Source organism: Vanellus vanellus (assembly GCF_965231255.1).
Source record: "Vanellus vanellus genome assembly, chromosome: 28".
NCBI lineage: Eukaryota > Metazoa > Chordata > Aves > Charadriiformes > Charadriidae > Vanellus > Vanellus vanellus.
In genome coordinates, this window is record NC_138933.1 from 2,137,614 (window position 1) to 2,149,359 (window position 11,746).

The following is an 11,746-nucleotide window of genomic DNA, read 5'->3' on the forward strand; positions in this document are numbered from 1 at the left end:
AAGGTGGGGCGGCGTCACCCGCCACCGTGCCGTGCTGTGGGGGCTGTGCCGGCGGCACGCGGGGGACACGCCCGTCCCCTCGGCGCCTTCGATGCCACCATGTGCCGCTGGCGACGCCTCGGGGGCCGTTCCCCAGGGATGGCTCAAACGGGGGTCCCGCCGGCATGGGGGTCCCCGCTGGCTCCCACCCCATCACCCGCAGGTGCCCGGTGCGGCATCGGGGAGAGCGGGACCAGCACCGCTCCCCCCCCCCATCCCGAATCCCCCGTCCCCGGCTCAGAGCCCCCTTTGTTCGGGGACGGGCTCCGGCTTGGCAGCAGCGGCCGCCCCACACACAGACCCCCTTTGTGCCGCCCGCGGGGCCGAGGGCAGGAGGTCGGGGGCTGTGTCCCATCGTCCCCCATCCGTCCCCCGGCCCCCCCCCTGCTCGGGTCCCCCCGGTGCTATTCCTGGCGGCGGGGGCCGGGGGGCCGCGGCGGCGCGGTGGCACGCGGCAGATAGCGGGTGACGTGCCGGAGCTGCCAGCGGGGCCCCGCGCTGATAACGCCCGGCCGCGACGCCGCGATGGCGCCCGCTGGGGGGCCCTGATACCCCCCCCCACCCCCTCCCCACAGGCAGGTGCACCCCGAGGGCCCCACAGCCCCCCAACCCCCCCGTGCCTCCAACTGCCGGGGGGGTCCCGGGACCATCTGAGCGGCCCTTAAGGAGTCACCAGTGTCACCCCAAAGCGCTGCTTGTTCCCGGCCACGGGTGTCCCGCGGGGGCTGGATCCTACCCCCCCCCCCCCCCCCGCACCCCGCTGTGCGCTGCTGACCCCAGACCCCCCTGTTGTTCCTTGGGGGTCCCAGCCCCCCACTCCATGAGCCCTGCCGTGCCCATCCCCGTGGCGTCGGGGCTGGGGGCCGTCCCCTCACGCAGCTGGGACCTTTTTATAGCCCCTTCCCTATTAAAATAGCTCCGGGCCGGGCGGGGGGGGCGATGGCCCCTTCCTGTGCGTGCACTGAGCTGCTCGTTCTCTGCAGCCGCCCCTGGGAGGGGGCTCGGGCCCTTCTCTGCCCCCGCGCCGGGGACGGACAAAGCTGCCATTTACCCACCCGTGCCCCCCCCCCCCCCCCCCGGCACCGGGGCCTGAGTCACGTCTGCGCTGGGCCGGGGGGGGCCCCGCACCCCGCTCTGCCCCCGGGGGTGCCGCTTCTCCCGCCGCTTTCGGGGGGCTCAGCCTCCCCCCCCCCGGCCCGCCCGCCACAATCGCCCCTTTGTGCGGCGGCGGGGAGGGGGCCGCATCCTGCCCCGCGCACAAAGGGGCCCTGTCCGCCCCGGCGCGGGGGGGGACACACACATGGGCAATCATTAACCCCGGGGGCTCCCTTGGCGCCCACCGCCCCACCCCGAGCTCTGGGGGGGGACCCACACGTCCAGGCGCACCCCCGGACCCGGGCGTCGAGGCGGGACGGGCTGCGCCGGCGGCCGGGTCCGAAGTCCGGGTGTCGCGGGGGGGCCGTGGGGGGGCCGTGCCCGCAGCACCCGCCTTGCGCAACCCTCGCCCGGCCGGTTCGGGCAGGGAGGGGAGGGGAGGGCGGGGGAGCACCCGTCACCCCCCCTCGGGCACCGCCACCCCCACGGCGGGGACAACATGGGGGACGGGGGGGGGGGGGCACCACCATGGGGGGGGACAGAGGGACACCATGGGGGGACCATTATGGGGGCACCACCATGGCCACCGTGGGGGGGACAGGGACACTGTGGGGGGACCACCATGGGGGGGACACACTGGGGGGGGGTAAGGGACACTGTGGGTGCAGCACTGTGGCCACCATAGGGGAGGGACGTCATGGGGGGGACAGGGACACCACCGTGGGGAGGACGTAGCATTGGGGGGACAGGGGCACCATAGGGGGGGACACACCATGGGGGTGTCAGGGACACCGCGGGGGCACCACTGTGGCCACCAAGGGGGTAGATGGGACGGTATGGGGGGGGACATGGCATGGAGGGGACAGGGACACTGCAGAAGGCATTGGGGGCCGACATGGCCAGCATGGGGGGGACGGGGACAAGACTGTTGAGGAGGGGACATGGCCACCGTGGGGGGACATGGCCGTGGTCATCAAGGGGAGGGTGAGGGCAGCTTGGGGGGAGAGAGACCCCGTGGGGGACACGGCTGTGGCCATCGAGAGGGGCACGTGGCCACCGCAGGGGGGGATGTGGCCACCGCAGGGGGACACGGTGGCAGCAGGGAGTGGTGCGGTGGCCGCGGTGGGGGACAGGGTGCTGTGCCCGCAGTGTGCGCGGGGACGCTGAACGGGCTGAGCGTGACGGGGGACGCGCAGCACCAGTACCAGACGCTGCACAAGATGTACAACAACTGCGAGATCGTGATGGGCAACCTGGAGATCGTCCTCATCGACCACACGCAGGACCTCTCCTTCCTGCAGGTGAGCTGGGGGGGGGCGGGGGGACGCACCGGGGGGACGTGGGGGTCCGCACCCGCCGGGCTGACTCGTGCCGCTGCCCCGCAGACCATCCGGGAGGTGACGGGCTACATCCTGATCGCCATGAACGTCTTCGCCTCGCTGCCGCTGCAGAACCTGCGCGTCATCCGCGGGACGCAGTTCTACGAGGAGAAGTACGCGCTCTTCGTCCTGCTCAACTACAACCCCAACACCACCCACGCCCTGCGCCAGCTCGGCCTCAACCAGCTCACAGGTGGGACCCCCGGTGGCCTGGGACCCGTCCCGCAGCGGTGTCCGTCCCCCCGTGGTCCCCAACCCAGGGTGGTGCCATCCCACTGTGCCCTGTGGTCCCCATGCCAAATTGATGGTGTCCCCCACCCTGTGGTCCCCATCCCAGAGCAGTGTCACACCCCCCCCGCCATGGTCCCCGTCACAGATTGGTGCCACCACCCCCCTGCGCGCACTCTGGGGCTGTGCTGTCCCCGCTGTGGTCCCCATCCCGGAGCGGTGGTGTCCCCATCCCGGAGCGGTGGTGTCCCCCCGCTGCGAGCAGTGCTGTCCCCTCCATGGGCCCCATCCCGGAGCGGTGCCATCCCCTCCCTGCAGGGCCGGGGGGGGACACCACAGCCCCCGTCACCCCCCGCCCCTCCCCCGCAGAGATCCTGGCCGGCGGCGTCTACATCGAGAAGAACGCGCAGCTCTGCCACGTGGAGACGGTGGAGTGGCGGGACATCATGCGGGACCCCCGCCTGGAGCCCGTCGTGGGGGACAACGGCAAGGCCTGTGCGTGGCGGGTGAGGGAAGGGGGGGGGGGGGGGGATAGGCACAGGGGACCCCAAATTGGGGGGTGTGGGGTGTGTGTGACACCCACCGGCTCTGGGGGTGACCCCCTGCGCTCCCCCCGCAGGCGCCCCGTGCCACGAGAGCTGCGGTGGGCACTGCTGGGGGCCCGGCCCCGAGGACTGCCAGAAACGTGGGTACCGGGGGGGGGGAACCCGGGGCTGGGGGGGGTGGGGGCTGTCCCCCCCCATCTCACCCCCATCTCCCCGCAGTGACGAAGACCATCTGTGCCCCTCAGTGCAACGGGCGCTGCTTCGGGCGGGCGCCCAACGAGTGCTGCCACGAGGAGTGCGCGGGGGGCTGCACCGGCCCCCTCCAGACACACTGCTTCGTACGTGGCACCCCCACCCCCCCACCCCCCGGCTGCCCCGGGGGGCCTCATCCCGGCACCCCCGGGGGGGGGAGAGGGCGATGCTGAGCAGCATCCCTCTGTCTGTCTGTCCGTGCATCCCCCTGTCTGCCCACCCACCCGTGCGTCGTCCATCCACCCGCGTGTCTGTCTGTCTGACCCCCCCCGGGAGGGAGCTCATCAGTGTCCCCCCAGGGTGGGTGTGGGGGGGTGAACTGTCCCTGTGGGGTGGGGGAGGTGTCTGTGTGTCCATCCCTCCGTCCATCCATGTGTCCACCTGTCCCTCCATCCCTCCCTCCATCCATCCATCCCTCTGCCCATCACTATCCATCCATCCGTCCATCCATCCCTCCATTCATCTGTCCAACCCTCCCTCCATCCCTCTGTCCCTCCATCCATCCCCCCCATCCGTCCGTCTGTCCATCTGCCCCCACGGGAGGGCTCTCCCCCCCGGGGTGGGCGCAGGGCGATGCCGTCCCTGCGTGGCAAGCGGTGTCCGTGCATCCCTGTGCCCCTCCCGCCGTGTCGCCATGCCTCCCCCCATCTGTCCATCCGTCCATCCATCCGTCCGTCTGTCCATCCCGCAGGCCTGCCGGCACTTCAACGACAGCGGGGCGTGCGTGCCGCTCTGCCCGCAGCCCCTCATCTACAACAAGCTGACCTTCCAGCTGGAGCCCAACCCCGACACCAAGTACCAGTACGGGGGCATCTGCGTCCGGAGCTGCCCGCGTGAGCCGGGGCGCAGGGGGGGCCGTGGGGGGGTGGGGGAGCCCTGGAGGGGGTCCGGGTCCGGGTTCTGACCACGAGGGTCTCCCCGCAGACAACTTCGTGGTGGACCAGAGCTCCTGCGTCCGCGCCTGCCCCAACGATAAGATGGAGGTGGAGAAGAACGGGCTGAAGATGTGCGAGCCCTGCTCGGGGCTGTGTCCCAAGGGTAGGGGGCTGCGGGCCGGGGAGGGGGGCGGAGGGGTGTCGAGGGCCACGGGATGAGCCCTCACTGTCCCCATCCCGTCCCCATCCTGTCCCCATCCTGTCCCCATCCCGCAGCCTGCGAGGGCACCGGCGCCGGCAGCAAGTACCAGACCGTGGACTCCAGCAACATCGACACCTTTGTGAACTGCACCAAGATCTTGGGCAACCTGGACTTCCTCATCACTGGCCTGGAGGGGTGAGGGCGGGGGGTCTGGGGGGTCTGGGGGCAGTGGGGTACAGTCCCCCGTCCCACTCCGGCTGACGGCTCCGGCTCCGCAGGGATCCCTGGCGCAACATCTCAGCGCTGGACCCCGAGAAGCTGAACGTCTTCCGGACGGTGCGGGAGATCACGGGTGAGCTGCGGGGCTGGGGGACACTGGGACCCCCCGGGACCCCCTCCCGGTGCCACCCTGACCCCGGTCCTGCCCCCCCCGCAGGGTACCTGAACATCCAGTCCTGGCCCAAGCACATGCACAACTTCAGCGTCTTCTCCAACCTGGTCACCATCGGGGGACGGAGCCTGTACAAGTGAGTCCCCGTCCCCGCGGCCCCCGGACCTGGCGTCTCGCCACCCCCTCACGTGTGTCCTGCATCCCCCCGTCGTCCCCTGTTCCCGTGTCTTTCCCCATCGTCCCCATCCCCGCATCCCCTATTGTCCCTGGTCCCTGCATGTCCCTGCATCCCCCATCGTCCCCTGTCCCTGCACGTCCCGTCCCTGCACGCCCTGCCATCCCCTCTCCTGCATCCCCCAGCCCCGCGTCCCATCCCTGCCTGTCCCCGCGTCCCCTCGGGGTTGGCAGGACCCCCCCCCCCAGCTCTCGGAGCAGCCTTCCCCCCTCCCCGGGGGTCCCCCCGCCCTGACGCCCTCCCCGCAGCCGGGGCTTCTCGCTGCTGATCATGAAGAACGAGAACGTGACGTCGCTGGGGCTGCGCTCGCTGCGGGAGGTGAGCGCCGGCAGAGTCTACATCACCGAGAACCGCCGGCTCTGCTACCTGCACACCGTGCAGTGGGCAGCCCTCAGCCGCCGCCGCGCCGACCTCGACATCCGCAACAACAAACCCCGCAGCAAGTGCCGTGAGTGGGGCCGGGGCCGGGGCCGGGGGGGTGGGGACCCCGGGGACCCCCCCGGCTGAGCCCCCTTGGCGCCCCACAGAGCAAGAGGGGAAGGTGTGCGACCCGCTGTGCTCCGCCGAGGGCTGTTGGGGGCCCGGCCCCACGCAGTGCCTGTCCTGCCGCCACTACAGCCGCCGCGGCGTCTGCGTGCCCACCTGCCGCTTCACCCAGGGGTGAGGGGGTCTGGGGGGGCACCCGCGGGGGGTTGGCTCCATGGAGGGCATCAAGGTGGGCATCAAAGTGGGTTGGTTCCATGGAGGGCGTCAAGGTGGGCATCAAGGCAGGGCTGGCTCCATGGAGGGCATCAAAGTGGGTTGGTTCCATGGAGGGCATCAAGGTGGGCATCAAGGTGGGGTTGGCTCCGTGGAGGGCACCAGGGTGGGATGAACACTGGGCTGGGACTGAGCCCGTGGCGGGATGGGTGCTGGGGTGGACATCAGGGTGAGTTGACACTGTGGGGGGCACTGACCCCGGGGAGGGATGGACGCTGGGTTGGACCCCGTGGTGGGCACTGGTGTGAGCTGGGACGCCGGGGTGGGCCGGTGACCCTGCCTTGTCCCCGCAGGGAGACGCGGGAGTTCACCCAGGGGGGCGAGTGCTTCGAGTGCCACCCCGAGTGCGAGCGCATAGAGGGCAACGTCACCTGCAATGGCTCGGTAGGGCTGCGGCCGCGGACCCGCGGCAGCGGTGGTGATGTCCCCGCGGGTCCTCACGGTCCCCTCCTGCCCCACAGGGCGCCGACACCTGCACCCGCTGCGCCCACTACCGGGACGGCCCCCACTGCGTGGAGAACTGCCCCGAGGGCATCCTGGGCGAGCGCGGCCCCATCTACAAGTACCCCGACGCCAGCCGCGAGTGCCGGCCCTGCCACGAGAACTGCACCCGCGGGTGCGCCGGGGCGGAGGGGTGGGGGGGGGCTCCGGCACCGGAGAAGGGGACCCCCCGTGCTCCGTCTCACCCGCGGCTCCTTCTCCGCAGGTGCCTGGGGCCGCTGCTGCGGGACTGCCTGGGGGAGCCCCTGCCCGTCTCCAGGTACTGCGGGGGCTGCGGGGACCCCCTGTGCTGTGCCGGGTTGCGCTGTGCCGTGCCAAGTTGCGCTGTGCCATGCCCTGCCCTGCTGCATGGTGCCGTGCCGTGCCGTGCCCTGGTGCACCATGCCATGCCCCGGTGCGCTGTGCTGTGCCCCGGTGTGCCGTGCCATGCCCCGGTGTGCCGTGCTGCGCCGTGCCCTGCTGCACGGTGCCAAGCTGCGCCGCGCTACACCGTGCCATGGCATGCCCTGGTGTGCCTTTGCGCCGTGCCGTGCCCGGGTGCGCCGTGCCATGCTCCACCACGCCTGGCTGCTCCGTGCCGCGCCATGCCCTGGTGTGCTCTGGCGTGCCGTGCTGCGCCATGTGATGCTGTGCCGTGCCGTGCTGTGCCGTGCCATGCCACCCCCGCCAGCCCCAGGGGTCGGGGTGCCGTCCGCCCCCGCGGCATCAGGGCCGTGGGAAGCGCGTGGGGAGCAGCGGCGGTGGCGGGCCGGGACCTGCCGGCACCGGGAGCTCAGCCCCGGCCTCCGCCCGCACCCAGGAAAACACCGACGGTGATCGCGGTGATGGTGGTCGGGGGGCTCTTCCTCTCCTGCTCCTGCGTCCTCCTCGCCCTGCTCTACTGGCGGGGCAAGAAGATCCAGAAGAAGCGGGCGATGCGGCGCTACCTGGAGAGAGGGGAGGTGAGTGGGGCGGTCGTGCCCGGGGGGGGTCTCGGTCCTGGGGGGAGCACTGGGGCCACAGGGAGGGGGTTCGACAGGCGGGAGGGGTGTGGGACCTGTCCCCATCCCCATCCCCATCCCCATCCCCATCCCTGTTTGCTGCCATCCCCATCCCTCCCCATCCCACTCCGTCCCTGTCCCCATCGCCGTCTCCCGCCCGGCAGAGCCTGGAGCCGCTGGACCCCAGTGAAAAAGCCAACAAGGTGCTGGCCCGCATCTTCAAGGAGACGGAGCTGAAGCGGCTGAAGGTGTTGGGCTCCGGCGTCTTCGGGACCGTGCACAAGGTGAGGGGGGGGCTCGATGGGGGAGGCTCAGCCGGGACTGGGTATGGCACTCACCGGGGTGTCCCAACCCCCCCTCCCAGGGCATCTGGATCCCTGACGGGGACTCCATCAAGATCCCGGTGAGCATCAAGGTGATCCAGGACTGGAGCGGGCAGCAGTCCTTCCACGCCGTCACTGACGTAAGTCCCGGCCGGAGGTGGGGGGGATGGACACGGGCCAGATCCTGCTCCCACCGGCGGTGTCGGGGGGGCCTCGGCCGCGGCTGACGGTGCCCCCGCAGCACATGCTGGCCATCGGCAGCCTGGACCATGCCTACATCGTGCGGCTGCTGGGCATCTGCCCCGGCCCCCAGCTGCAGCTGGTGACGCAGCTCCTGCCGCTGGGCTCCCTCCTGGACTACGTCCGCAAGAACCGCGACAGCATCAGCCCCCAGCTCCTGCTCAACTGGTGCGTCCAGGTGGCCAAGGTGAGTCCCCGAGGTGGGGGGGTCTGTTTGGGGGTCCCCCCGCCCCCCCCCCCGGCTGCACTGACACCCCCTCCTCTTCCCCCAGGGCATGTACTACCTGGAGGAGCACCGTATGGTGCACCGCAACTTGGCCGCCCGCAACGTGCTGCTCAAGTCCCCCAGCCAGGCGCAGGTGGCCGATTTCGGCATCGCCGACCTCCTCTACCCCGACGACAAGAAGTATTTCTACAACGAGGTCAAGGTGGGCACCTGCCAGGGACCCCTGTAGCCCACCCTGTGCCATGGGGCACCCCATCCCCACCCCACACCCCCACTGCAGCCCCTCCTCTCCGTGTCTCCGGTACCCCCCGCACCCAGGGATGTCCCGTCCCCTCCGTGCCCCCTGCCCTGCGGGGTGTCCCCTCGCCCCACCTCCCCCCACCCATCCATGTCCCCCCACCCATCCCCACGCCCCCCCATACCCCACCTTTCCTCGCAGACGCCCATCAAGTGGATGGCGCTGGAGAGCATCCACTTTGGGAAGTACACGCACCAGAGCGACGTCTGGAGCTATGGTGAGCGCCAGCCCCCCTGGACCCCCCACCCTGGGCCCCCCCAGCCCCATGGGGCTCACAGGGACTGTCCCCACAGGTGTGACGCTCTGGGAGATGATGACCTTCGGGGCTGAGCCCTATGCTGGGATCCGGCTGGCCGAGGTGCCCGACCTGCTGGAGAAGGGCGAGCGGCTCTCGCAGCCCCAGATCTGCACCATCGACGTCTACATGGTGATGGTGAAGTGTGAGTGTGGGGCCACCGCCTGCGGCCCCCTGCCCGGGGAGGGTCCTTGTCCTATCCCCATCTTTGTCCCCGTCCCCATAGCGGGGTCCTGGTCCTGTCGCCGTTGCTGGGGCAAGGTCCCGGTCCCGTCTCCATCCTTGTCCCCATTCCTGGGACAGGGTCCTGGTCCCGTCCCCATCCCCGGGGACAGGTCCATGCCCTCAGCCCCCACCGTCCCCCCCAGGCTGGATGATCGATGAGAACATCCGTCCCACCTTCAAGGAGTTGGCGAACGAGTTCACCCGCATGGCCCGCGACCCCCCGCGCTACCTGGTGATCAAGGTGGGCACGACCTCCCCCCAGGCCCCCCTCGGCCCTGGTCCCGCTGCCCCTAACGCGGCCATCCCTGCAGCAGGAGAGTGGGGCCGCGCCGCCCGCCGAGCCCCCCACCCTCAGCGACAAGGAGCTGGATGACATGGAGACGCTGGAGCTGGAGGAGGAGGAGGAGCTGGACGCCTCCTTCGGCCTCAACACCGGCCTCTACCCTCCGCGGCCGCGGGGCAGCTGTGCCCGGGTGAGACCCCTCGGCATCCCCGGGGCTGTGGGGCTCATCCTGGGCATGGCGTGGGGCAGGGTGGGGGGCGCAGGGTCCTGGGACATGGCGTGGGGTCCCAGGATGTCACACAAGGTCTCCTAACCCCAACCCCCCCCCATGGGGGTGGGATGCGGGGCCAACCCATGGGAACCCCCAATCCCCACTGCCCCATTGTCCCCTCTGAGCCCTGTCGGGATCCGCGCCCCATTCCCGCAGCAGAGGGGGGGGGTCCCAGCCCCTGTGTACCCCCAATGCATGTCAACCCCCATCCCCGTCCCCCCGCAGAGCCCCAGCCTGCTCAGCCCCCCCGCCGGCTACATCCCCATGAACCAGCCTGGCCTCGGCAGCGGCCGCCAGGTACCCGTGGGTCGGGGGGGACCAGGGGTGCTGGGAGGCTATTGAGGGGGTGTTGGGGGGCAAAGAGGTGGCCGTAGGGAGCTGGGGGGCTATCGAGGAGTTGGCCATGGGGAGCTGGGGGGCTATGGGGGGTGACCATGGAGAACTGGGGGGCAAGGGGGTGGCCATGGGGTTGTTGGGGGCTATGGGGGGGTGACCATGGGGTGTTGGGGGGGCAAGGGGTTGGCCATCGGGTGCTGGGGGGCTATAGGGGGTGGCCATGGGGAGCTGGGGGACAAGAGAGTGGCCATGGGGTGCTGGGGGGCTATGGGGGGGTGATCGTGGGGTGCTGGAGGAGCTATGGGGGGTGGCCATGGAGTGCCAGGACAGGGGGGGCAGGGGTGGCTGTGGGATGGCGGGATGGTGGGAGGTGAAGGGGTGGCCATGGATCGGGGGGGGGAGCTGGTGTCCGCAGGGGTGCCCCTCCTCAGCCCCATGTCCCCCAGGGTGGGGGGTGCCGGCCTCCGCGTCGCAGCCGGCAGGAGTCCCTGGGGCGGACGGTGTCGGAGTCGTCGGAGGGCCGGGGCACGGCCTCGGAGCTGGACCTGGGCGAGGGGGGGTCGCTCTCGGGGAGCCTCTGCCGCAGCCTGCGCTCGCGGGGGGACAGCGCTTACCTGTCCCAGCGGGAGAGCTTCCCCCCCCCGCCCCCCAGCACTGAGGGCAGCGAGGAGGACGCCAATGGCTACGTCACCCCCAACTGCGCCGGACGGGGTGAGGGGTGCAGCCTTTGGGAGGGGGGGTCCCATCCGTGCAGAGTCGGAGGGGTGCTCTCTGTCGGAGAGGGTTTGCTTCCCCCCTCGCCATGGGGTTGAGAGGAGCTCGTCCTTGAGGGGTGGAGGATCCCGTCCCCACAGGGTTTGGGGTTAAGGGGGTGGGGGCTCATCCTCGTTGGGTTGGGGAGGGGGGGTCCTGTGTCTGTGGGGCAGGGGCACCCTGTCCCCAGGGGTGTTAGGGATGGGGGGGCTCATTCGTGCAGGGTTGGGGTACAGGCTGGAGGGGGATCATCTTTTAAGGGGTGAGGGGTGGGATGAACCCATCTATACCGCAGCCGAGACCCCCCCAAACTCGGGAGAGGCCCCATGGGCAGAGAGGGGGACACGGGGAGGGGCCTTACCAACATCTCACCCCCACCCCACAGAGCCAGACCCCATGGTGGGCTCAGTGCCAGAGCCAGAGGAGGAGTACGAGTACATGAACCGCCGGCCTGGGGGTCCTGCGGGAGCCCCCCCGCCCTGGCCAGCCTCACTGGAGGAGCTGGGCTACGAATACATGGAGGTGGGCTCAGAGCCCGCGGCCCCCCCGGGCCGAGGGCAGGAGGAGGAGGACTATGAGTACATGAACAAGCAGCCGCGGCTGAGCCGCTCGCTGGGCAGCGTGGCCGGGGGGCTGGGACCCCGCCAGGACGGTGGCCCCCCCCGACACGACGGCTACACTGACATGCGCCCGGGGGAAGCCGCTCCGGCCCCCGAGGAGGAGCAGGGTTACGAGGAGATGGAGGCGGTGTTGGCCCCCCGCTGCCCTGGCTGCCGCGGCCCCCCCGGACCCCCCACCCCCTGCATGAAGCCCCTGCGGAGCCTGGAGGCTTCGGACTGCGCCTTCGACAACCCCGACTACTGGCACAGCCGCCTCTTCGCCAAGGCGGATGCTCAGCGGACGTAGGGGACCCCCCCCCCGCACCCCTCCTCCGGGCCCTGCTGGCCCCCTGTGGCCTTCCTGCCCCCCCGGGGCTGTTTACACTGGATATGAAGGATCCCCCCTCGGGGGCATG

At 71.1% G+C, this 11,746-nt stretch overlaps 1 protein-coding gene across 1 annotated transcript; it reads left to right on the top strand.

Moving 5' to 3' along the window:
* Window positions 1-2,094: 2,094 nt before the first annotated feature.
* ERBB3 (erb-b2 receptor tyrosine kinase 3) lies at window positions 2,095-11,637 on the top strand (the record flags this gene model as incomplete). Its single annotated transcript, XM_082496487.1, has 28 exons — window positions 2,095-2,242; window positions 2,284-2,435; window positions 2,520-2,706; window positions 3,111-3,236; window positions 3,361-3,426; window positions 3,506-3,624; window positions 4,230-4,371; window positions 4,463-4,576; window positions 4,690-4,810; window positions 4,894-4,967; window positions 5,052-5,142; window positions 5,490-5,689; window positions 5,769-5,901; window positions 6,294-6,384; window positions 6,462-6,616; window positions 6,707-6,760; window positions 7,301-7,442; window positions 7,646-7,765; window positions 7,846-7,944; window positions 8,046-8,231; window positions 8,317-8,472; window positions 8,710-8,785; window positions 8,862-9,008; window positions 9,232-9,329; window positions 9,400-9,561; window positions 9,868-9,939; window positions 10,425-10,689; window positions 11,117-11,637. The coding sequence occupies 28 exons, from the start codon at window positions 2,095-2,097 to the stop codon at window positions 11,635-11,637; spliced, it is 4,017 nt and encodes a 1,338-aa protein (XP_082352613.1).
* Window positions 11,638-11,746: the final 109 nt, after the last annotated feature.